At 45.7% G+C, this 25,306-nt stretch overlaps 1 protein-coding gene across 1 annotated transcript in view; it reads left to right on the top strand.

The window, feature by feature from the left end:
• The first annotated feature begins 3,300 nt into the window (after positions 1–3,300).
• MRC1 (mannose receptor C-type 1) overlaps positions 3,301–25,306 on the top strand; it is a 110,833-nt gene continuing 88,827 nt past the window's right edge. Inside the window, exons 1-4 of the mRNA XM_055147082.1 lie at positions 3,301–3,363; positions 16,768–17,169; positions 18,832–19,005; positions 23,725–23,889. Coding sequence (XP_055003057.1) covers positions 3,303–3,363; positions 16,768–17,169; positions 18,832–19,005; positions 23,725–23,889 — 802 coding nt within the window. The 5' untranslated portion in view covers positions 3,301–3,302. The remainder of the gene's footprint in view (positions 3,364–16,767; positions 17,170–18,831; positions 19,006–23,724; positions 23,890–25,306) is intronic.

Raw genomic sequence — 25,306 nt, 5'->3', positions numbered from 1 at the left:
ATATTAATCAGAGTTTTGTGTATATTTCAGTGGCTTTAATTTTTTTAGTGTTGTATAACTAGCACATTAAAAAATTTGAATTGTTTTGGTTGTGCTTTGGGGCCACACCCAGAGGTGCTTGGGGGCTACGTCTGTCTTGGGGGTTGCTCCCAGTTGTGCTTAAGGGACCCTGCGGTGCTGGGGATCAAACCCGGGGTTCCTGCCAGGTAGGCATGTGCTCCAGCCCTTCGACCCGAACATTATTTTTAGAACCAAAGCAGGCAGGTGGATAGAGGGACCCAGGCAATGACTTTCTCAAGAAGTGGTAAGTCAAGATGTGAGTTAAAGAAGTTTCTTTGCCTCCAAATCTAAAGTAGCTCAATAGCAAGAAAGCCAGACTCCCTTTGTGGGTGCAGGAACCAAGGCCTGGTGAGTCTTACTGGCACCGGTACCAGACCCAGGAAGCCTCTGTGCTGGGGCAGAGAGTTCCTGGAGCCAGTTCAGTGGAGGTGGAGGTGGAATGGTGCAAGCCTGGAACATTCCACTCCATCTTCTCTCATGTCACTCACCACAAATTGGGCTTCATTCTTCTTTCTTTCTTTCTTTCTTTCTTTCTTTCTTTCTTTCTTTCTTTCTTTCTTTCTTTCTTTCTTTCTTTCTTTCTTTCTTTCTTTCTTTCTTTCTTCCTCTCTCTCTTTTACCTTTGTTACTTGTTCAAAGGTAATAAATCTTTGTTTCAATAAGGTTAAGTTCATGAGTGACATGTTTTGGTTTACTTTTCTTCCAAAGGCATAGATTTTGCCATTAATTTTAGCTATTCCACACATCTGTGCATTAAAATAATCACAGGATGTGAGCCCATAGAGAATTTAATTAAATTCAATTAGCTTCTAAAATTGATATAAATTCAAATTGCCTAGAGCCTTTTGGACCTATCTAATTTATTTACCTTTCAAAATTATAAAAGACTTGTTAAAATATTTTTATGACAAATTAGTGAATCAATGTTTTATTGAAAAAATAAAAGCTTTATGTTTCATCTGTCCTGTTTTGTAACCAATTCTTTTTGGTCAGTTAAGCACTGGCATAATAAAAAGAGAAACATTTGTGTTGTGTCCTACTTATTTTTTTGTGTTGTGTGCTACATTTTTATTACCTTTCACCCCCTGCCTGTCAGAATCATCTACATTTTAGAATATTTTTAAAAAAAGGATTAGTAAGAGACCTACATTAAATTTTTAAAATTAGAAAGCAAATTTTATTCATTTTTAATTTTATTTATATATTTTTTTTCTGTAGCTTTTCAACTTTTTTTTATTAGTGAATCACTGTGGAGTACAGTTATAGGCTTACAAACTTCGTGCTTGTGTTTCAGTCATACAATGATGGAATACCAATCCCTCCACCAGTGCCCATTTTCTACCACCAGCGGTCCCAACATCCCTCCCACCACCATGCCATACAGAGGCAAGATAAGGGTAAATGTTTTAATTGTGGGAGATCAGGCCATTTCCGTAAGGACTGCAGGGCACCTCCAAACCGTGCCACTGTGAGAGCGCCACCCCCCCGTCCTCCCCACCCCGCCCTGCCTCTGTGGCAGGACATTCCCTTTTGCTTCCTTGTGGGTGTTGTGGTTTGCAATAGAGGTATTGGGAGACCATCATGTTCAGTCTACTCTTGGCACGCATCTTTGAACCCGAATGGGTCCTCCCAACATCCGTTACTTGGTGTTCCCTTCTCTATCTGAGCTACCTTTTCCTCCAGCACGTGAGGCCGGTTAGAAAGCAAATTTTAGACCCTATCACAAAGATGCTGAGTCTTGGGACTATCTCCTTGAAGAGAAACCATTAATTTAAAAAAATGTAAAATTTGGGCTAAGGAGAAAGTACAGGGGTTAAAGCACTTATCTTGAATGTGGCCTAACCAGGTTCGATGCCCAGCTCACTGTATATGGACCCTGAACATCGGCTAACCTCTGAGCAAAGGGTCAGGACTAAACTTTCAGCACTGCTGGGTGTGACACCCCCCACCTGAATAAGTAAATAATACATATTTCAGCACATTTTTCAGAATTGCTAACATTTCTCACATTTCAATTGTGGATAGATTACCTAGTTACTGATATCTGGTTTAAAATATTCTTTCTATTTCAATTCTGAAAAATAATACTACCTGCCTAGGGGTAAAGATGGTAGTTGAGAAATGTAGGTCTTTTAAAATGGAGGAATCCCATCCTTTATGAAATGAATCTACATTTTTTTTTTGAGCAAACTCCTTTGTTTTCTTTTAGCAAGAAGACACTTGCAGATCTCACAAGAAGACTATGACAAAAAACAATGATTCTCTGCAATGCCGGGATGGGTCACAACGGGTGAGTCTGACTTTATTCCAGTCCGTTGTCATTGTATTCTCCAACTTTCTAGATCAGCATTCTTCAACCCCTTTATACCTGCATACGGCACCTGTCGTGCCCGATCCATAGACAGGCCATGGAAACTGAGGCAAGTGACAAGAATTTCCCAACTTTTCCATGCTTGTGGACCGGCACTGGTCCACGAACAGATCACTGTTCTAGAGAACCTTCTAGAACCTTCTAGAACTTTCCCGAGCCTTCCTCAGTTGTCTGCTTCGATTTTTGCCTCTCATTTACTTTCTAAGGAAAGAAACACAGAACTGGCTGTGAACTGTTCCTTTTGAAGCTTTCCAAGATGAAACACATAAAACAGACTGAGCACGGTGGCGACAGAGGGCCTGGGTTTCAAAGCTTCAGAACATGTCTCGACCTGGAAACTCGCCATCACCCCCACGTTAGAGTGGGGAGTCTCCACTGCCCCGTTTCTAAATGCTTTCCAGGGGGGCTTCTCAGTTTGGCTGTCCCCATCCTGCCGGTTCTCCATCCCCTGCCAGGGAGGCTGGAGCTGTTTCTCTCCTGTCCTTCCAGAAGGCCGGCTCTGCCCTGCTGTTCTTACCCCATGTCCCTCCTCCTCCTCCTCATCCCCTTCCTCCCCCTCCCTCCTCCCTCACCCTCTCTGCACGCGTCCTCTTCCCCCGTGTCTCTGCTTCTCCTCCGCAAGTTCGCTTACAAAGCAAAGTTGTAACTTTGAATTCCTGTTTTTTCCAAGCACCCTCATGTGACAGGATATCTCTCTAGCGGCCGCTTTTCCCTAATTTCAGAAGCCCTTTAAAAGGGAGCACTTCCCCCATGCCTCTTCTCAGCGGGCAGTTCTGAGCTGGGTGTGCCAGAACGGGGACCCGTCCCGCCTGCTTGGGGTTCTTCTCTCCCTGCTCTCCATCTGCGGCCGGAGAAAGGACCAGCGTGGGCCATGCCGCTGTCCCTGCTCCTGCTCTTCCTCCCTCTCCTCCCGGTGGCCGAGCAGCTCGTGGGTGAGTGGACGCGGAGGTGGCAGCTGTCTGACTCGGAGTCCTTTCCTGGGGGCCCGGGGAAGCGATGCCTTACAGCACTGAGGGACGGGGCAGGAGAGTCAGTGCTCCGGCTCCAAGGGAATCCCCCTGTTGCTTTGAGGAGGGAGTTTGCTCCCCAAGCACAGGTGCTGCCCGGCCGGGAGCCCCCCTTCTCCGCCCCAAACCCAGTTGTCTGCTGCTTCCTTCCTTCCTTCCCTGCTTTACCGGGGAGGCTCATTTGCTCATTCCTCCTGTTCAGCGAGTCGTGGGTCTCACCCCACAGTGCCGGGCTAGTGCCAGGCCCCCCGTCCACTGAACGTTGGTCATTGGAAAGTTCACCAGTGTTTCTAATCTACATTGTTTGCACGGATTTTTGCCCCTTCTTTTCCTCCTGCATTTGTATTTACTCTCTGAATAAATAACGTGTCAGAGACAAGGAGTAAATGCAAAAGTATTTCCTCCGTTGGTGACCCAGCTTTGCCCAGTCTGAGGGGTGTCACCGACTGTCTCCTCTCTCTGCTGGCCACCTGCGTCCAGGAGGGACTGGGCTTTGTCCTTTTGCTTCCGGTTCTCCCTCCAGTGGACAGCTGGTTCCCCGGCACAGTCAAGCACTGCCCTTGTGGTGGGAGGACAGGGAAGAGGACCCCAAGACTCCTGGACTCTTAGCACCCCCTAGGAAGTGTCACGGTAGATGGGGAGAATGCGGACTCTGAAGGAGCACTCGGGCACAGGGATGCTAAAAAACCAGCGAAGGCAGGTCCGTGCCCCTGGCTTATGAGGCAGCTGGCCAACCCTGTTCCCTGCGTGGTGCTAAGATGAGCTGCATCCCTCGGTCAAGGCATCACCTCTTTCCCAGCACCCCCACCCTCCCTGCTTCCGGGCAATGAACCCCCAATCTGTAGAGCACTGGAAGGCGAAATCGCCAGGAAACAGCACCCAGAGGCGAAGCAGATACTGGGTTCGTCCTGCTAGAAAGTCTCTCTCGTGACAGTGGGCGTGGGAGGGGCAGATGCTTCCCTTGGCATGAGAAGGTGCAGCACGGGTGTGAGTCAGTGTAATGGCTTCAGCTGCGAAGTCCGGCTCGTGCAGGATGGTTCGCTTTGCTGGGTTTGCTTATTTGTTTTTCCTGTCGTAGGAATTGAACCCAGGTTTTGCTGTTCTACCCCTGAGCCATGTTTCGGTCACAGGTTATTCTGTTCTTTTTTTTTTTTCTTTTTGGGTCACACCCAGCGATGCTCAGGGGCCACTCCTGGCTCTGCACTCAGGAATCACTCCTGGCGGTGCCTGGGCGACCACATGGGATGCTGGGGATCGAATCCAGGTCGGCCGCGTGCAAGGCAAATGCCCTACCCGCTGTGCTATCCCTCTGGCCCCAGTATTCTGTTCTTTCTTTTGTGGTGGGCGTGGGGTTCACACTCAGGGCTTGCTTCTGTCACTGACGCTTCCTAAGCGGTGCCCGGGCTCGAACCTGGATTGGCTGCGTTTAAGACAAGCTCCCTACCTGCTGTCCCATCACTCCAGCCCCCAGATTATTCTTCATGAACCCAAGAGTTAAAACTAAATCCAGTGAAAATCCCAGAGAGTTACATTGTCTCCACTAGACTAGGGGACTTGGAGGCAGGTCCCTGGCACTGAACTTCTTGGAACAGAAGCTAAATGAACAATGCAGGGGCTGCTGCGAAGCTGGGCTCTGAATAAGTAGAATAAATGCATACTCTGCACAGTGCCGTCCCGTTGTTCATCCATCTGCTCGAGCGGGAACCAGTAACGTTCCATTATGAGACTTGTTACTGTTTTGGGTATAACAAATATGCCACGGGTAGCTTGCCAGGCTCTGCCATGTGGGTGGGATACTCTCAGTAGCTTGCTGGGCTCTCCGAGAGGGGCGGAGGAATCAAACCCGGGTCAGCTGTGTTCAAGGCAAACACCCTACCTGCTGTGCTATTGCTCCAGTCCAAATTAAGTAAATAATAAATAAAAACTAAAAGGTTTGGGTACACAGATTTTATGGATATACGGTAGCACTATAGCACTGACTTCCCGATGTTCATTGATTTGCTCGAGCGGGCATCAGTAATGTCTCCAATGTGAAACTTGTTGTTACTGTTTTTGGCATATCGAATACACCACGGGTAGCTTGCCAGGCTCTGCAATGCAGGTGGGATAGTCTCAGTAGCTTGCCGGGCTCTCCGAGAGGGGTAGAGGAATCACATAAAAATAAAATAATAATAAAAAACCTTTCTACTCTCTCTCTCTCACTCTTTACCTGGAGTACTCACCTTGATAGCTAGGGGTCTGGTCAGGGCTTTGCAACTTGACGTGAAGAAGCAGAATTTCCTGTTCCGATAGACGGTGAAGCTGGTGGGATGCTTGCCTTGCTGACACCAGTCAATCCTCTGCACCCCCCTGGCCCCCCCAGCACTCCCAGGAATATATCTGAGGCCAGAGGCAGAGTAAGCCCTCAGGGTATCTCCGGGAAGGCACAGCCCCCCATTCCCCGCACCACGCTGGCTTTGTCCCTGGGGTGGCTGTGTATGAGTCCGGCACCTTCTAGGAAAGTGTCACTGTAGCAGATCTGGCTTCCTTCCAGTGACCACTGGGCCCGCAGCGTCGGTGGAGGTGGGGAGAGCTGAGCCCCGCTTGGGGGGTGCTTCCGCGCTTGCTTTTGAGCTTGTTCCCCGATATCGAAGCGGTTCCTGAGGCATGGTGGAGGCTTTTGGGGGACCCGGAGCTTTTGGGTGCATAGGGGGCTGTTCTGGGGCGCGGGGGTCACGGGTGTGAGTGCGTGTTCCTGGGGGGCTCCTGCGGACACGATCACGCCCAGCACCGCGATGCGGCAGCGGCGGGGGGCGCGGGGCTGAGCGCGGGTGCGAGCCTTCGGGGTGCAGAACCTGCCGAGGGCGAGGCCTTGGCCGCCCGGACCCTCCCAGCTGACACGTGTTCGGACCTTGGCCACAGTTTCGCTGCTATAGAATCTCCAGATTCATTTTCAGGGGCAGACCCGCACCACCCCCCTAGCGGCGAGAGACCCTGTCACCACCCCCCTAGCGGCGAGAGACCCTGTCACCACCCCCCTAGCTGCGAGAGACCCTGTCGCCGTCCAGCGTTTTCACTGGCTGCCCGGGTGGGACGGGGCCACCCCGGGCGGTGGATCTGCAGGAGGCTGGGGTTTTGCCACTGAGAGTTTCCTTTAGCCGAATATTGCTCCAAAATATTGCTCCTCAGCATGAATCCATTGAAAAGGTCTTGAAATATGTTCAGATGCAATATTATTTGTTTAAATTTCTCCCATTTTTCCCTTTTCTTCAAAATGAAAAATATTCGGAGGCTGGAGTGATAGCACAGTGGGGAGGGCATTTGCCTTGTACGCGGCCAACCTGGGTACGATCCCAGCTTCCCATATGGTTTCCCAAGCACCGCCAGGAGTAATTCCTGAGTGCAGAGCCAGGAGTAACCCCTGAGCATTGCCAGGTGTGACCCCCAAAGAAAAAAATTTCTTTTGAATTCTTTAGATTTTTTTTTCCAAACAATTTTTAAAATGCGAACTTGGAGATGTGCCAAGTTGGACACTGGCAGCTGTCAGGGACTGACCTTGTGCCAAGGGATGGGCCTGATGAGATCAGGGGCTTTGGCTGGGGCAGCCCGGAGCAGACCCCCGTTTCTTTCAACCCACCCCTCTTGCTTCCTGCAGAACGTGGTGCGCAACTCGCTTCGGATCTCTTCCCTTCTGGAGACAGCAGGAAGCTTCTCTCTGACGAATCGCTTCCTCTTGATAGGCCCAGAGATGAGGGAGGCAGCGAGGGGCTGAATCCGTCTATTGAAAAGAGAGACGCCTGGGTCAGGGACGCGGTTTAGATTTTTTTGTTTGTTTGTTTTCTAGGTTCTTTTCTTTGAATTGTGCCAGCACATCATTCCTTTGGGGGAGGAGGAGTATCTGGGTCATTGTACTCAAGGACTACTCCTGACTCTGTGCTTAGGGATCACTTATGATGGTGCTCGAGACCATAATGGGTGTCAGGAATTGGACCTGAGTCAGCTGCATGCAAGGCAAATGCCCTACCCACTGTACTGTCTCTTGACCCCTTATCATTCTTATTTTACCTCTTGGTAGAAGAAGTCACATGTGAGCAGAGTTATTTGGTAGAGGTAACACTGGCTAACAGGACTGTATATATATATATATATATATATATATACATTTTTTCTATATTTTTTCCATTCATGAGTCTGGCTAAAATATCCCACTGTATATATATATACAGTGGGATATTATGCAGTTGTTTGAGAAGAGGAAATTGTGCCTTTTGCTACAGCACGGATGGAACTGGAGGAGATCAGACGAAACAAAATAGGTCAAGGAGAAAAGCAAATACTATATATATATAATACAAATATTATATATATATACAGTCCTGTATATATATTATATATATATATATTTGACTTTTGGGGTCATACCTGGGGCAATAATCAGGGGCTACTCCTGGATCTGCACTCAGAAATTACTGATGCTTGGAGGACCATATGGGACGCCAGGGATTGATCCTGGATCAGCTGTGTGCAAGGCAAATGCCCTGCCCCACTGTATTACTGCTCTGGCCCCTGGACTGTATATTTTTAGGGGGTACCGCTCTACACCTTCTCAACATGCATGTCACCACACTATGCTTATTACCCAAATACAAATGTTCCTTCACCAGTGTTCATTGGACCCGTCCTATCTTTGGTAGCTTCAGTTCTGTGGACAGAGTCCAAAGGTTTGTTTTTGTTTGACTTGGCCTGTTACTTTACTGTATTTCTTTACACGCACGAGTGAGATGATCCAGTATTTGCTTTTCTCCTTGACCTATTTTGTTTCGTCTGATCTCCTCCAGTTCCATCCGTGCTGTAGCAAAAGGCACAATTTCCTCTTCTCTAACAACTGCATAATATCCCACTGTGTGTAGACACTGTGGCTTCTTTAGTGACTCACCTGCGATTCTATATTTTCATGATCATCAATACCATTATAACAAAAATTTATATTTCAGTACCACACTCTCTTGGTTACTGTAGCTCTGTAGTGTAGTTTGAAGTCAGGACACATGATTCCTCCATTCTTTAGCCTCAGAATTGTTTTGTCTATTTGGGGCCTTTTGTGTAATCTTAGTGACGTTTGTTCTATCTTTGGATCAGTGCTTGGGGTTACTCCTGGAGGTGCTCAGGGGACCACGTGGTGCTGGGAATTAAATCTGAACCTCCTGCATGTAAAGCATATCCTCCATATGTTGTGCTCTTTCTAACCCAAGAGTTTTGGCATCTGTTTCAATTTCCCTGCTTATAATTGATCTGTTTAGGTTTTTAAATTTTTTCCTGATAAAGTCTTAGAAGTTGTTTGAATCTATGAATGCCCTTTCTTCTAGTTTTTTCCTTTGAGGTATAAACTTGAGATACAAACTTGTTTGTAGTAGTCTCTTTTGACTCTTTGTATTTATGTGATATCTGTATAACTCTCCCTTTTCCTGCCTCTTAGAGGGGTCTATATTTTTTCCATTCATGAGTCTGGCTAAATGTTTGTGATAAAAAAAAAAGTTTCTAAAAACCAGTTATTGGTTTCATTGACCTTGTGTATTGTAATTTTGCGTTCTATTTATTCCATTAAAATTTTCATTATTTACTTCCTTTTACTGCCCTTAGATTTTATTTGTTCTTCTTTTTCTACTTCCTTTACTTGTGAGATTAAATTAATTAGAGATTTTTCATATTTCCTGATGTCAGACTGTATTGCTATGTGCTTCTCTTCATACTGCTGTTTTTCTGAGTCCTGTGTGTTCTAATAGCTCATGTCTTAATTTCTGTTTCTTTTCAGCCATTTTAAAAATTGCCTCGTTGATTTCCTTACTGACCCAATGATTATTTCACAGCCTGTAGCTTAGTCTCCATCTGTTTAAGGTTTTCCTTGGCATTTTTTATCTCTAGTTTTATAAGCGCTATGAACCAGAGTCTGGAGTAAGCCCTAAGCACTGGTAGGCATGACCCCCAAACCATACCAAACAAACTCACTCTCCAAAAAACCAAGACACTTGATGTTAAAATAAGGTTGGTAGTGCCATCTTGCCTTGGGTTACTGGAAGGTTTGACTGAATGAAGAAAATAGTTGGTGGAAATAAAAGTGAGCATAAAAGGCAATCAACAGTAGGTTTACTTTCAAAAAAAAAATTGAAAGCAAAATGAGAAAGAGCAAGCATTCTAAGACAAATGTTGTTCATTGCAAACCAAGTCAAGGATACAAAGCATTTCCAAATCCTTCATATCACTAGTTAATCACACTCAGTCCTTGCAGGAACTCCGTGTGGTAAGATGGATAGATGTAACCATTCACCTTTTACCATATGAGAAAATTGACCTCAAAATCACCCAGTCAGTGAGAATTGGGACTAATTCTTGACCATAGTCTTTTGGCTCTGAGGCTAAGGAGGAGATAAAATTTATCTGCTGGGGGACTCGAGTGATAGTACAGGGGGTAGGGCATTTGCCTTGCACTCAATCGATCTGGGTTTCATTCTTGGCATCCCATATGGTCCCTTGAGCACTGATAGTAGTAATTTATGAGTGCAGAGATAGGAGTAGCCCCTGAGCATTGCTGGGTTTGTTAGTTTGGCACAAAAACAAACAAATTATCAGCTGGAGTGTGTTGATCAGGAAAGACATTAATGTGGTTCAAAACAACTGTATGTTAGAGAGGGACTTGGACTCTTGGCATCAATTCTTAAGATTTTTCACCTAGGTGAAGAGGAACATGAATAAGAGCATTTACCCTCTGTAGAATGAAATGCATCAATTCTTTTATTTAGACATTTGTGACAACTCTGCTGTAGTATCTTTGTCTTACAGAGGAGGAAGTTGAGGCTGGTATAATTGATTTAGCAAAGACAATCCAACTAGTAATAGTGGACTCAGGAAAGGATTACAATTTTGCTGATGCCAAAATGTGTAGATGTGAAAATATGTATCTTTGTATCATATCACCTATGCCCTGAAGCTAAATTCTGGTATCTTCATTATCTGTGTTAGGTCCCTCCTCTGGGTCGCTAGGGCTCTGTTTGGTCTAGTGTCGTCCTGTTCTGAAGCATTTTACACTGACTTCAAGTACAGCTTGTTCAAGCGACTGATAATAGTGACAAACATGTATCAGGCAGTTTCTATGTGATGCTAGCATTTTATTGAGAGCCTATTTACCTTCTTAAATTGTCTGTCACTCAGCCTTAAAGAAATTGCTTTAAAATATATTTATTTTTGTTATCAGTAGATGTTAGATTTGTGTATCTATTTCATGTACCTCTATATCTGGGGTCATGTAAAATTTCTCAGGCAAGAAGAGGTCATGAGTGGAAAATATTGGAGGGGTCCTGATTTAGAGGATCTTTATTTAGATGATCTCACAGAGACCAGCAGGCCTTGTGACTCACCCCCCTGCGTTTTTCAGATGGAGACTCAGAAGTACAAGAGCTTAAGAACTTCTCCCAGGTCACCAGCCAGGAGCACTTGGGTCTGATCACCTGGTAACCAAATTTCAGAGCTCTCACTGCATCAGGATCTGGTTGACATAACAAAAAAAAAATCACCTAATTAATTAGCCTGACTATCAGTGCAAGCTTCTTACTTATGGGGGTTTTATTTGTCCTAATATTGGGGAGGAAGAGGGATGTATTTTGATGAACTAGGAGAGAAAAGAAGGAACAGAAAATGAAGAGACAGGAGCAGAAGGGATGCAGGTCAAAGGTCAACGGAGCCAGAGGCACTGCTGAGATGGTGGTGAATGAAGCTAGCACAGAATGTGTCTAGACTCTAACCTTTTTGAATTCTATAGCTCTGGGGATCAAACCTGGGCCTCATGCATGCAAGTCTTGCATTTCTCCATTAAGCCCTATCCCTGGACCCAGAGAGTCATTGCTTTAGCGAGAAAGGTAGGAGGGGGGGAGAACGAGTTTCTTGCTGCTGAAGTTCATTTTGTCTCTGAGTTCCCCCTCCCCATTGCGTTCACATTGGTATCTTCACTACAGGCCAGATGCAAAGAGGTAAGAGCAGTCTCTAAACATTTGATGAGTGAATGATCAGTATGAACAATACAATACTAATTCTTCACTTTCCCTTCCTTCATTTCTTCAATATCACTCAACATGACAGTTCTTAGATTCTTGGTCATCAGGTCTTCAGCCCCTAGTGTGCAGTCACAATTTTGCTTTTTTTTTTTGCTTTTGTTTTTCATTTACTCAGTTCATGTTAAATATTAATTTTTCCAAAAGGGAATGCCCTGCTGCAGAAGTGGGGTGGGGTGGTGGGGGATGGGGTAGGAGTAGTGGGAGGGATATTGGGAACATTGGTGGAGGATAATGGGCACTGGTGGGGGGATGGGTAAATAAACGATCATTGTATGACTGAAATGCAAACCCAAAAGTTCGTAACTTTGTAACTGTGCCTCATGGTGATTCACTAATAAAGAATTTTAAAAAGTATTAGTTTTTCAGTTCTTTGGAGACACAAATTTTTTCTTTATTTGTTTTGTGTCTGAGCCATACTTGGTGATGCTCAGAGGTGACTCTGTGCTCAGGTCATTCCTGGTCATGCTTGGGAACCATATGGGATGACAGGGATTGAACCTAGTTTGGTGGCATTCAAAGCAAGCACCTTACCCACTGTCCTGATGCTCTGACCCAGGGGTGTGGGTGGGGGACATAATTTTTACCCTGACACAGGCTTTACTTTCAGGGCCTGAGGCTTTCAGGCTGACTCCTTGGTTTTGAGTGCTGGAGCAGCAGACCTCTGACAAAGAGCCGAATGAAGCAGAGCACTTGGCTGGTGACTCCATGGCACTGGAGGAGTGGGGTGGGAGGCGGAAAGGGGAGGTGGCTCGCAGGGAGAGTGTGGAGGTGCCAGAACTGAGCAGATGACCTGGGTAACTGCAGCATCTCCTGGGGGCCTCTGCAGAGTGTGGCGAGTAGACAAGTGCCTCAGAGGCCGTTCTCCAGCCAAGGAGAGAGAGAGATCTGGGTGTTGCCTCTCCTATTCGCCATGGTCACTGGTGAAGGGCTACTCTAGGACTGGCCCTTGGAATCTTTATGGTGAGTGGGGAGCTCTGCTGGCCTCTGTTGTTAGGATTAGGGGGAGCTCTGTTGGCCAGAACAGGACCCCAATGAGGTGGGTGTTTGGAGGGGGTTCCAACAGACATCGAAATACACAGGCAAGGAGAAATAAGTGGATTGTGGCAGGACCGGTGACTACTCAGAGTAGACTCTCATTTCCCCTTGCTTCTGGGTCTTTCCCAATTGTTCTATGTTTTCATGTCTGCGCTTTAGTTATCGTTGTAGGCAAAGTCCAACTATGTAGTGGTTGTGTCTGTGAGAAATCACCATTAATAACCCAGATTTCTTAGTGAGTTTGGACGTTTTATTCCTTGCTCAACGTTAGGGACTCATTGTGAGCCATTAGAAATGCTTGGGAGAAACTTCACGCCCATGTTCTGAGATATTTAGTCTTCAGTCATTTCTGATCTGGCACCAATGGCTCCTTTCCCAGATGTATTATGACCTTTGGCTTCTCTGCCTTGAATTTACCCGGGCAGAGTGTGAGGTCAGGAGCAGGGAACTTGCCTCTGGGTTGTCTTTAGATTGTCTTTGTACGCCCCTCCCATGGTTATGGCACATAACAGGTGTTCACAGATAACTGTGCAGAAGATAAAGGTGAGGTTAGTAAGATAAAGCGAAGGTCTATTTCCTCATCTCCCCAATCTTAATAAGCACAGCCAAAAGGAACACATTGGACAGCTTACATGAGGTTGCTCAGCAAGGCACTCCAGTTTTCATTTATTCCGCGATACTTATATTACATTAGTATAACTGGTATAGCCCAAAACTCAGGAGCATTTACACAGCTAAGCCAGGAGTGTTTGCCCATATCAAACGTTGATGTGGGGCCAGAGAGAAAGTACAGGGGTTAAGGTGAATGATGCCGTGTGAGTGACTGACCCCCGTGTGATGCTCAGTTCAGCATAAGGTCCCTGATCATGGCCAGAAATGATCTCTGAGCACAGAACCAGGATCAAGCCCCGAAGGTAGCTGGGAGTAGCCCCCAAACAAATAAGCAAACAACACTCTTTAAACGTGTGTTTAATAGTAGCAAAACGCCACAAGCTACCTTTCAGTTAAGGCATTGGCTCACTTTCAGAGCAAAGAGGGTGATCGAAATGGAAGACACGGTGTGTAGCAGTGGTGAGAGCGGCCTCGTGTCCAGCTGCTGGTGGGAGAGAGGAATGATGGATGAATGTGGAGCCCTACAGTGATAATTTTACATTTCCCTCCATTGTCCAGCAAAGGCAATATCGAATTTGCGCTGCTGGCCCATGTCAAAGATAAATAAAGGAAACGAGACGAGATAAGTTTGGATTGAAATAGCAGCATTTCCAAGCAGTCCTTTCATAAGTGCCAACATGAATAAAATGCCTGTGGGTAAAAATAGACCTTCGGGGAGCCAGGGGTGGCTCAAGGGCCTGGGACTCAGGCTATGCTTGTCAGAATCTCAGGTTCGAGCCCCAGCACTGCGTGGTTCCCTGAGTACCACCGGGGCAACCACAAACACTGCCAGGCACAAACCCCTAAAGAAACAAAATAGGCATTCGGGACAAGATATTAAATAGACCCAAATCACTAATCAGTGACTAAGTCAGATAACCTCTGTGAGCTCCTGGGGCAAGGGGTGGGGTGGGGGGAAGTCTCCAGATTTAATTTAATTACTAACCATCCAATTCATGTTTGTTTTCTCCCAGAGAGAGCGCAATACTCTGTCAAAAGAAAGAAAAATTTCTTAACATAGAACTTATGTTCCAGTAATGGAATACAGACAGCCCCCTCCCCCCAGGCGAAATGTACAGTATGTAATTTCTTCAACTGGTGGTGAACCTTATGTAGGATGCTAAAGAGAAAAGGTGCAAGTCAGTTTGCAAAGCAGTGAACCCCTGAGGCAAGCGTTTGGGAGATGAAGAGAGCACCAAAATGCAGAGCACGGGGGGAGTGGGGGACAGAGCAATAGTACCGCTAGAAGGGCATTTGCCTTGCACGTGGCCAACTTGGGTTTGATCTCTGGCCACCCCATAGGGTTTCCCGAGGATAGTAGGCACTGAGCATCACTGGGTGTGATTCAAAAAGCCAAAAATAAATCACCCCAAAACCCACACCTGAGCTTAGAGGGAGGAAGCCAGGAGGAAGTGTTAGAGGAACAGAAAACTCTGCAGCTGGAGCGTGGGGAGTACCAGGAGTTGAGTGCAGAAGGGGGTGTGCTGGGTCCTGGCTCTCTCGTAGACTGGGAGGTGGATGTGGGTAGTTACATGGTGGGGGTGGGGGAGGGTCAGTCTGCAGCAGTAGGTGTCAAAGCCAAAACTTCTGGGACAGGAGAGATAATCAGAGCGATTGTCTTTCAACTGGCTGACCCAGGTTGGACATCTGCCACTGCTAGGGTCAGTCCCCCAGGCACTGCAGGGAGTGATAGGAGTAAGTCCTGAACGTAGCCAGGTGCAGCTAAAGACTCAACACAACAAAGAAAACCCCAACAAACAAACAAAAAACCCCAACAAACCTGGAAACCCTCCTTCCAACCTAGAAAACATCTCCAAAAAGGCAGAAGAAAAATGAAACTATCTCACAACAGAATGCGATACCCATCTGACACATGGAGATTACACACAGGTTGAACATTGAATTCCTTAATATAGAATCACTGAAAGGCTTTAGATGTACTTGATGCCTCTGTTGCTGGATATTTTGCTTCCTGGTTTGATTTTGGTTTTGTGCACCCCTCCCCCCACAGTGTTCAGGGGTCTATGCTCGGGGATCATACCCAGAGAGGCTTGGGGGACCACCCGTGTGCTGAGAATCTGTGTGCAAGGCAAGCACCCCATTTGCTACATTATCTCTACAGGCCCTTCTGTTATTTTTAATCTGGGATACTAGATTGAAGTTTATGACTTCTTCCCCAAATGTACATTGACCTCTGACGTTTCTGCTTTGACTTAATCATGGTGGAGTGTGAGATTCAGGTATCAAAAAATTTCCAACCAAGTGCCCACAGGAAGAGATTGCAGAAATAAAAGGAAATTACTCTTTCATGGAGCGCGTGGTTGAAACAGGCCATTGCATTTGGCTTTTGTTATTTGGAGTCTGGACAAGGGAGACCCATCTCCTCCTAGAAATTGGGAAATCAATTCTTTTTGACTTTGACAATTTCATTTCAAGGAGAGTAAGAATAGAGCAAGGCCCACGTGACATGGCTTACACTGGTGGCAGTGGAGATGGAGAGAAAAGAATGAATTAAGACATGATAGTGTGTGTGTGTGTGTGTGAAAGAGAGAGAGAGTGAGAGAGAGAGTGCTAGATATCTGTAGCTCTAGGTCTTCTCTACTTTCTTTGTGCCTATTTATCTACATATACAGATTTATTTTTAGAAGTTGCTTCATGAAATTGTGAAGCTAGCAAGTCTATGGTCTACAGAGTGAGTTTGCAGTCTGGGCACCAGAAAAAAGTTCCTATTTTAGCCCAAGTCAGAAAGGCATCTAGGGACTTTAATTTGTTTTTTCTATTAAAGCCTTCAACTAATGGGATGAGTCCCACCCATCGTATGTAGGGTAATCTTCTTTACTCAAAGTCTACTGACTTAAAAGTTATTCTCATTTGTTTGCTTATTTGGGAACCACATCCAATGATGCTCAGGGGTTTCTCCTGGCTCTGCACTCAGGAATTACTCCTAGTGATGCTCAGGGGATCATAAGAGATGCTGGGATGGAACCTGGGTTAGCAGCATGCAAGGGAAGTGTCCTATCTGCTGTACCGTCTCTCTGATCCCTTTAATATTATTCTTACTATTAAAGTAAGCCACACTTAGACTGGTGACTGACCAAATAGCTGGCTAAGTGACCTACCCATGTCACATAAAACTGGCCATCATAGTATATTTAGGGTAATCCAGTTGATTCTGCTTTTATCCAACCTAAGGAAGGAAAGCTGGAACTCCAAATTGGATAGCCAAGTTTTTGGCTAATGATTCTGGGTAGATGGGGATGCCCTTAATAGAAGAGAAGATGGGATATTTCCTCTTTAAATACATCATCTCTAGAGTAAAATTAACCACAGCAGAGTGTGAGGTAAAGGCAGGGAAGAACTTGTAACAACTCCCAAAAGGAGATTGTAATAAAGAGATTGCAAAAACTCTATCCAGATCCAAGAATCCCCTGGGGGGAAATGAGCTGGTCCAGGGCTGGGTCAACATCCTTCCCTTGACCCCTTGACCTGTGAGTGGTAAGTTCTTTAGGAACAAGAAAGAGTGGCCCATGCACTCACCCGAGCATCCTCTCTCCAACAGACACCAGGCACTTTCTAATCTACAATGAAGATCACAAGCGCTGTGTGGAAGCTGTAGGCCCCGCAGCCGTCCATACAGCCGTCTGCAACCAGGACAGCGAAGCCCAGAAATTCCGATGGGTGTCTGAGTACCAACTGATGAGCCTCGCCTTTAAGTCCTGCTTGGGAGTGCCCTCGAAATCGGATTGGGTCGCAATCACCCTGTATGCCTGTGATTCCAGCAGTGAACTCCAGAAGTGGGAGTGCAAAAATGACACCCTCTTTGGGATCAAGGGAGAAGAGTTGTATTTTAACTATGGCAATAGACAAGAGAAGAATATTATGCTGTACAAGGGCTCCGGTTTATGGAGCAGGTGGAAGATCTATGGGACCACGGATGACTTATGCTCCCGAGGTTATGAAGGTAAGAAACCACATGTTTGGCTTCCTGTCAAAGTCTTCTCATCATTGTTGGAAACTGATTCAAGGAAAATAACTTATTCTTATTTTGCTTGTACTAAACCTTTGATTGCCTTTGTTTTGGACTATTCTGCATTTCCCAAGAACAAGAGAAGGAATAAGAGTGGCTAAAAGTCTGGAATGATAGACCATTTGAATTAATGGGACTAAATGAATATTTACTTATTTTTGTTACAAATTTTAAATCATGGGTTACGACTTCTAGAAACAGCATCCACTTTAGTTTTAGATCCCAAATTCCAAATCTCCCATCTGACATGATTCTATTGGGATGATAAGTGAATTTATTTCATTTTAATTTGGAGGGTTTGGGAGCTACACCCAACAGTTCTCAGGACTCATGCCTGGTTCTACACTGAAGCATCACTCCTGGCAGACCTGCTGGGGTCCATGAGCTTGGACCCAGGCCAGCAAGTGCAAAGCAAGCGCCTCACCCACTGTCCTGTCTCTTCAGTAACCTGCAATGATAAGTGAATTTAATCAACTGCTTTTTTTGGTTTATATTATTACTGGAGAAATTATCTATGGACAACACCCCCACCCCCTTTTTGTTACATGTTCAGATAATCTATTATGAAACCTTGGCATTCTTTTTCATGTGACTTCTTACTGTCAAGGTTAAATAAAGTCAGAGTATCTAGTTTTCCCGTAGACAAAGTTTCCTTCCCTGGTGGATAAACCAAACAAACACAAAGGAACTTAAAGTCTTTCACAAGGCCGCGTCTTGAGTCAAATGGCGAACTGCCAGCCACACTGCAGGTTGGGCCCCTAGGTTATGGTGTCAGAGGAAGTCTCTGCCTTCCGGGACAAGAGGTCACCTATTTCCAAAATTACTGTGTCTTCAAGGGTGGCTGGAACCTGGTGGAGCAGCCGCTCCTAGGAGCTTAGCTCTCTGTAACGTGATTCATTTGCCACTTTCCTTCTCTAGGAAGGGGGTGGGAGAAGAGGAATTGAAGAGTGAGTGAGAGAGCTCAGGAAGACGTTATCCTGAGACATTTGCGGAACATAATGCAGGTGTAGATCTTACACCAGACACAGCCGAGGCAGCAGAGAAAGGGCTTGGAGAGAAGACAGGGGAGAGGGTTTGCATCTGAACCCAGGGGGGCTGCCGAGGACAGAGTGTCCCAGCTCATTCCAAGAAGGGACATGGAGGGACGTTTCCAGCTTTCCCAGCTGGGATGAAAGCACATCTGGCCTGTGACCGTTAAGGCCTTTTGGGAACAAGAGAGAGGTCCAAGCAGCGGTTTCTGGAACTGTGCAGACCAAGTTCTGCGCATGCCTAACTGGGGCTTCTCTCACTGCAGAATGCGCAGAGAAGGGCCCTGTACTGTCCAGGAGGGCGGGGATGCTCGTCGCTTGCTGGGTAGAAAGGCTGGGGAGGCAGTGGTCATTCTAGAGTCCGACTGCTTGCCACTGCCTGGAGATTTTGCAGACTGGCTGGTGTTTTCCCACAGGTTGGGCTTCTTGATGGGGTCGCGAGCTTGTGGCGTCCTCAGTGTAGCTCAGTTGTATCTCGAGGGATGCGGGAATGCGGGAGAGGCCAGGGCTGCTAGTGGGCAGTGCCCATCACTCGCACTCTGAGTGCTCTCCGGCCTGTGTCTTCCAGCCATGTACACGCTGCTGGGCAATGCCAACGGGGCCACGTGCACCTTCCCGTTCAAGTTCGAGAACAAATGGTACGGAGACTGCACAAGTGCGGGCCGACCCGACGGCTGGCTCTGGTGCGGGACCACGACAGATTACGACGCCGACAAGCTCTTTGGATTCTGCCCCTTGAAGTGTAAGTAAGGTTGTCGTCGGGAGCATGTTGGCGTGTTTAAGTGCACTGCCGTGATGAGACTTTGCACTTCGCTAAAACGTGCTGGAGCACATCCTTCTGTGCCCAGGGCCTACTCCTGGCAGTGCTCTGGGGGGATCCTACGGGGTGCAGCGGGTCAAACCTGGGTTGACCAAGTGCAAGAAAAGCGCCCTGCCCACTGTACCACCTCTCTGCCCCCCTTTTTGGTCCTGTCTTTTTTGGGGGTGGAGGAGGTTGGCTCACACACAGCCATACTCAGGGTCCACTTGGGATGGCAACCCATCCGAAATCACGTGGACCACATGAGAGCTATAGCCCCTGTGCTCCCTCCCTCCATCCCTCCCTCCCTCTCTCTCTCTGCCCCTAGAAGGTTTTATTTGTCCCAAAGTTTCTTTCACATTCATTATTTTCTACCTCACTGCAAGCTGCTCTTCACATGCCATTGTCTCTCTTTAGTATGGAGAAGGTGGCTCATGTGGGCTGATGAACTGACCAGAGATCTCTGCCGGAGGCAGTGGATAACGCCATTGTTTCCATCAACTACTCTTCAATAAGTGTTTTCTAAGACGATGGAACACCTCGCACTAGAAATGCTTCACTGTGTGCTCAGGCCCAGAAGTAGGCGTGGTCATTCCTCAACCCCCAACAATCATTTCAGCTTTAGACCAAAAATAGCACTTCAGCGACGTCCCAAGCATGCAGTTGATGGGCAGAGAGATATGAAGGGTACCTCAATCTTGTGTCATTGCAGAGATGACAGCCCATGACACTCTTCTTCTGTTTATCTGTCACTTCATTTTGCACTCCTATGGATCAATGGAATTGGGTTCTTTCCATACTTGGAGGGTTTTTACAACTTTCATTGTCTTTAGTGGGGAAGGTGTTTGGGCCACACCTTGTGGGTGCCGAGAGACTCGGCCTGGCTCTGTGCTTAGGGTTTGTTCCTGGCAGTCCTCAGGGGACCACGTGGTGCCAGCAATTGAACACCGTGCAAAGCCTGCACTTAGCCCATTGGGCACTCTCTCCAGCCCAAACAATTTTATTTTTCTTTTACAGACCATTTAAAAAAATTTTATTAGTGAATCACTGTGAGGTACAGTTACAAACTTACAAACTTTCATGCTTGCATTTCAGTCATACAATAGTTGAGTGCCTGTCCCTCCACCAGTGCCCATTTTCCACCACCAATGGTCCCAGCATCCCTCCCACCACCCCCACCCCAACCTCCTCCCACCCCACCCCGCCTTTGTGGCAGGGCATTCTTTTTTGCTCTCTTTCTCTCCTTTTGGGTGTTGTGGTTTGCAGTAGAGGTATTAAATGGCCATCATGTTCAGTCAATAGTCTACTTTCAGCCCGCATCTTCCATCCCGAATGGGCCATCTTAGCACCCTTTACTTGATGGTCCCTTCTCTATCTGAGCTGCCTTCTTCCCCAGCATCTGAGGCCAGCTTCTAAGCTCTGGAGTAATCCTCCTGGTACTTATCTCTACATTTTTTACAGACTATTTTAATTGTGATTGCAATAATGCAAAGTGAGTGGTATTGCTTCATCATATTGGATGGGAAGGCACCAGAACCTAAGAGCCCTTATTCTTTCCATGCTCAAAATCCTATAAAAGTTATAGAGGTATAAAGTACAGCAGCTCTGGGGAGGAGAACATTTGTGCTGGGTGATTGGGTGGGAACTGAAGAAAGAAAAGCAAGAGTTCTTTTTCTTTTCCTCTTTCTCCTGCCAGCTCTTCCTCACTCTTGCTCCCTAAACTTCTCTTTTTCCTTCAAAATATTGTATTTTTAAACATTTTTTTGGTTTGGGGGCCACACCCAGCCATATGTGGGATCCAACACACAGGAGATCAAACCCAGATTGACTGTGTTTTAGACAAGTGCCTAACTCTCTGGGCTAGCTAGCTTCTCGGCCCATAGCTCTAACTTCCAGTCCCTTCAAGTTTCGTACATCCCAGCAGCACTGGTTTCTGCCAGTGCTCAACCCCTTTCCACTACTGGCACAGGGCAGGGAGTTGGCTCAGGGAAGAGCCAGGAAAGGCAGTCTGGGGTGGGTGGGAGGCTTCCTGCATCATTCTGGAGCTAAACTTTCTGGAGCACGCATCAACAGCCACCACAAATTAAAGTCAGAATCCTACACAGGCATGCTCATTTAGCATTGGTGATGGCTAGACCCTGAAGTTTTTCCCGCTGTGGCACGCTTGATTTCTCAATCCCAGCGGTGGTTATCAGTCTCTTCTCTGGACAGTTCCTCATTCTGGGTGAATGCCCTCGAAGCCTCACGGCTTTGTGTGCCTGGTGATACTCCTCTCTCATTCTTGGGTGAAGTAAATGTTATCACCTCTCCCAGACCAATTTTTAAAGGAATGATCTATGTCACCAGAAGTCTTTTTTCTCCCCTGAGGAAAAAAAGGAGTGATTTTACTCTAAAACAAAGCAATGCTTGTTCTGCAGTGATTGAAGAATATCTTTTTCCTTTACATCTGCTGTCCGGGAATGTCTGAGGATATGGGTTTCCGCGTCCAATGACAGCGATTCCATTTTGGTTGTGTGGACAAAGCAGTTGTTTTGTTATTTGTGTTGGTGGTGTTGGAACACACCAGGCCTCACACATACAAGGCATGTACTCTACAACCGAGCTACAATCCCAGCCTGAAAAAAGCAGCTATGAAAAGAACACTTGATTTGAAGTCATTAGATGGGATACAAGTGACAAGTCTAATCACAGAGAAAACCCCTAACTTTGATAGATGTTGGAGAGGAAGCCCCTAGAATAATCTTTCAATCCTTATGTCTTTCGGACCCACTTGATGTACATAGAACAAGATAGTGTATTTTTCTTGTTAAATGTGAAAGTAAAATAATGCTGAAAATCTGATGACAATTTTTAAGTGCATCATGTACTTGATACTTTTTTGAAAAGTGTTGTTATGACTCAGATTCATCTCACTTTCCAGGTTTTGGTCTTCCGTTGAAAGGACATTTTATTTTATGTGTCTTAACTAGCAGAGTCAATACAGGAAAACAAGGCTCCAAATACACTCTATTCTCTTCCTTGGCCTGCATTGTTTATTGTAATGCTTTCCTTCTATTTAGACTTATTTTCAAGTGTCATGAAAACAGGAAAAGGAAAATATCCCTCTCTCTCAATTCCCCATAGTTAGCAACTTTAGTTTTCTACTTTGGTTATTCTGGTTTATTTTGAAGACTTGAACACAGTCAGCAAAACCGTACATATCTTGAGAGTACATTTTAATTCCTTGATTTTGAAATGAAAACTCAAAATTTCATTTTGGAATCAATTTCTTGAAAGTCAGGTTGAATTTTTTTCTTTGTTACTCATGTTCCTTTCTTCCATCCCTGAGTAAGAAAATCCCTTTTCTGAAAACATATTATGTTTTCTACTATCTTATCAACAAAACCCTCAAGTTCCTAAGAATATTTAAAACATGCTCAAAAGCTATCTCATTCGAAAGATCTCAAGTTCATGGAGAAGAATCAGTTTGGATATTAACCCGGGAAGGTCCCTGGCCATGGTCATTAAAATGTAAACATTTCTAGTTCAACCCATTTTTATAGTTCTTTCTTAATTGTTTAAGACATATTCGACATGCCTGTGTTATTGCTGAAATTTTACTATATTTTTCTTCCTCTTGGGTGTACCCACAAGTTTCATATCATAAAAGGTATGAAAAGGTCTCTACTATCTTCCTTATCAGATACAAGAAACTGTGACTGCATAGAGTATGAGCTGATGGGAAACTACCCAGTTGTTTGGCAAGTTGACAATATCTCAGAAAATTTGAGATTTTATATAGTTTTCTCCTCTTTTCTTTTCGTGAGAAGAGGGACCCCTAAATGGTTTGGGAAATCAGCCCACTTGATTACTAATTTTCTACCATCTTATATGCAAAGGTCTATAAGTAAGTGTTACCTCTCTAGATTAGAGTATGTATTTTTAGAAAATATATCCCAAACTTACAGAATATATAGGGAATCCTCAAATAGCAAAGCAGAATCTAAGTTAAAAATCATAAGGATTTTTTAGTTAACCTGAAAAAAAAAATTCCGACAGTATCTGCCCTTGCCAGGAGTTACCTATATGTAATATATTTAGAGATGAGAAAATGGGATTTGCAGTTTACAGTTTAACTGAGGTCAGACTGTGAGTGAGAGGGCTTAGATGTTGGTCTAGAATATTCTGAAGAAGGAATCCCTGACCTTGCCCTCTACTGACTGTATCCTTCACCAAACTAGAACACCTCTACTCCCAGCAAAAGGGCATCTATTTCTATTCTCTCCCTCACCCTTTGTTTTTCAACTAGATTAAGGAAGTTTGTCTGGTGTCTCTTTATTACCTAGTCTTTGTGTATGTTTCACTTCCTGATCAACCTGATCCCAAACACACAACAGAAAAAGAGAGGGAGATGATGCCTCCCTTTGACTATTTTTTTAAAGACTCATAAAGAGACCAGAAGCAATGATCTGTTGAAAAGTCTCCATTTCAGGAGTGAAGACTTTTCAATAGGCACTTGGAAACTATTTGGGAGAGAGAGAGAGAAAGAGAGAGAGGAGAGAGAGAGAGGAGAGAGAGAGAGGAGATTGTGATAGTAATGTTTCTAATGTTTCTACGAGTGTTTGATCATGAAAAGTCTTTTTCATGCATAATTCAGCCAATCCCATTTGTCTTCTTTTGCAGTTGAGGGCAGTGAAAACTTATGGCATAGAGACCCATTGACAAGTCTTTCCTACCAGATAAACTCCAAATCTGCTTTAACTTGGCACCAGGCAAGAAGGAGTTGCCAGCAACAGAATGCCGAACTCTTGAGCATCACAGAGATACATGAGCAGACATACCTCACAGGTAAGGCTATGAAAAGAAAGCAAAGTAGGATCATGGGTTTTTATATCTATTTTATATATAAAGTTGCTCTAGGGCTTGTGGACATGGCAGTAGAGTCTCCTAAACTGGGGGCAGAGGGTACAACATATTTGCATCCTGGAAAATGGCAGCTGGGGTTGCAAGCAGGTGCCATCTCTTGAGCTAGCATTGTGAGGCGACTCTAGCACCAGAGTGGAGAAGGGTTCTAAGGATTCACCTGGCCTCTGCATGGAAGATGCATTATCAATACGTGTCAACCAATCAATCTGCAGCCAATGCATTTAACAGTGTCTTTAGACACAGGGAATGTGATTGTTCTGTTGACTTGAGTGGAAGGGTACTTGAGGTGTTTTGAACACAGAGGTCACAAGGTCAGAGATGTGGTAGTTTGGTAGTAGTGTCAGGGTGACAGAGATGGGGTTGCTTCCCAAACAGGGAATCGGGTACTTTTGTCACTCTTGGACACAAGGCAGAGGTATCATGCAGCCAAGGATTTAGGTCTCACAGGAAGTCATAGGCCTTCCATTAGCACCAAAATGTTCAAGCTGATCAAACAAAATTCTGCCACAGCAGCAGGGGCAACCCAAGCTCTGCCCTAGAACTGAAGTCAGTGGCCTCCACGGGTGACTTATGTGAGGCAGGGAGGAGGGAGACGGTCACTTTCGTTTGGTCACCCTCTGCTACCCCGGACCGGCTGGGAAGACTCGGACTCAGGATGGAGCAAGGGTTTGCTCTTTGCAGGAAAGGAAAGCCAGTCCTAGGCCTTACCCAGGGTCGCCAGGTTCTTGTCTTGCCTCACAGCAAAGAATTTCAGGAATAGATGAGTGGTGAAGGGAAAACAGATTTTATTTGGAGGCTTTTAGAAAGGGGAAGGAGGGAAGGCCAAGGGAGAGAGTGTAATATGCTCAAGGGGGGACGCGGGCTTCTTCAAATATAGAGAGAGCCCCTACACACATCACAGCATTAGATATGAAAGCATGAAAGTCCACATCTCAAGAGGGGAGTATGGGTGACACATGTGCTTGGGCACCAAATGTGCTTGGCCACGTGGGTACAAGTAGCACATGGGCTTGGGCAGCATATGCATGTCCTTCCTTTGTTCAAATATGCTTGTATAGAGTTTCTCCAACCTACCCCCATGGGGCTTTCTAGCTAGGTAAGGGTTCTTTGCCACGGTCTTTGCTAGAGGGATAGATACAGTTGGGAGTGGTTGATGGTCTTCTTTGAAATTCCTCTCCTGGCCTTTGTTCCTGCTGAACCATCTCTCAGAGGGGGCTCCAGCCTTCTCTGGAACTGTACTGGTGCTGGGAGATCTTATCAGACCTAGGCCCTAATCCTTGCAGTTTGGGACGATTGGATTTATGGCTTCTCAGGAGTTCTGTTGCCATGGTCCTCTCCT

This window comes from Sorex araneus, chromosome 9 (assembly GCF_027595985.1).
Source record: "Sorex araneus isolate mSorAra2 chromosome 9, mSorAra2.pri, whole genome shotgun sequence".
NCBI classification, from domain to species: domain Eukaryota; kingdom Metazoa; phylum Chordata; class Mammalia; order Eulipotyphla; family Soricidae; genus Sorex; species Sorex araneus.
This window is presented reverse-complemented; position numbering and strand designations above follow the sequence as displayed.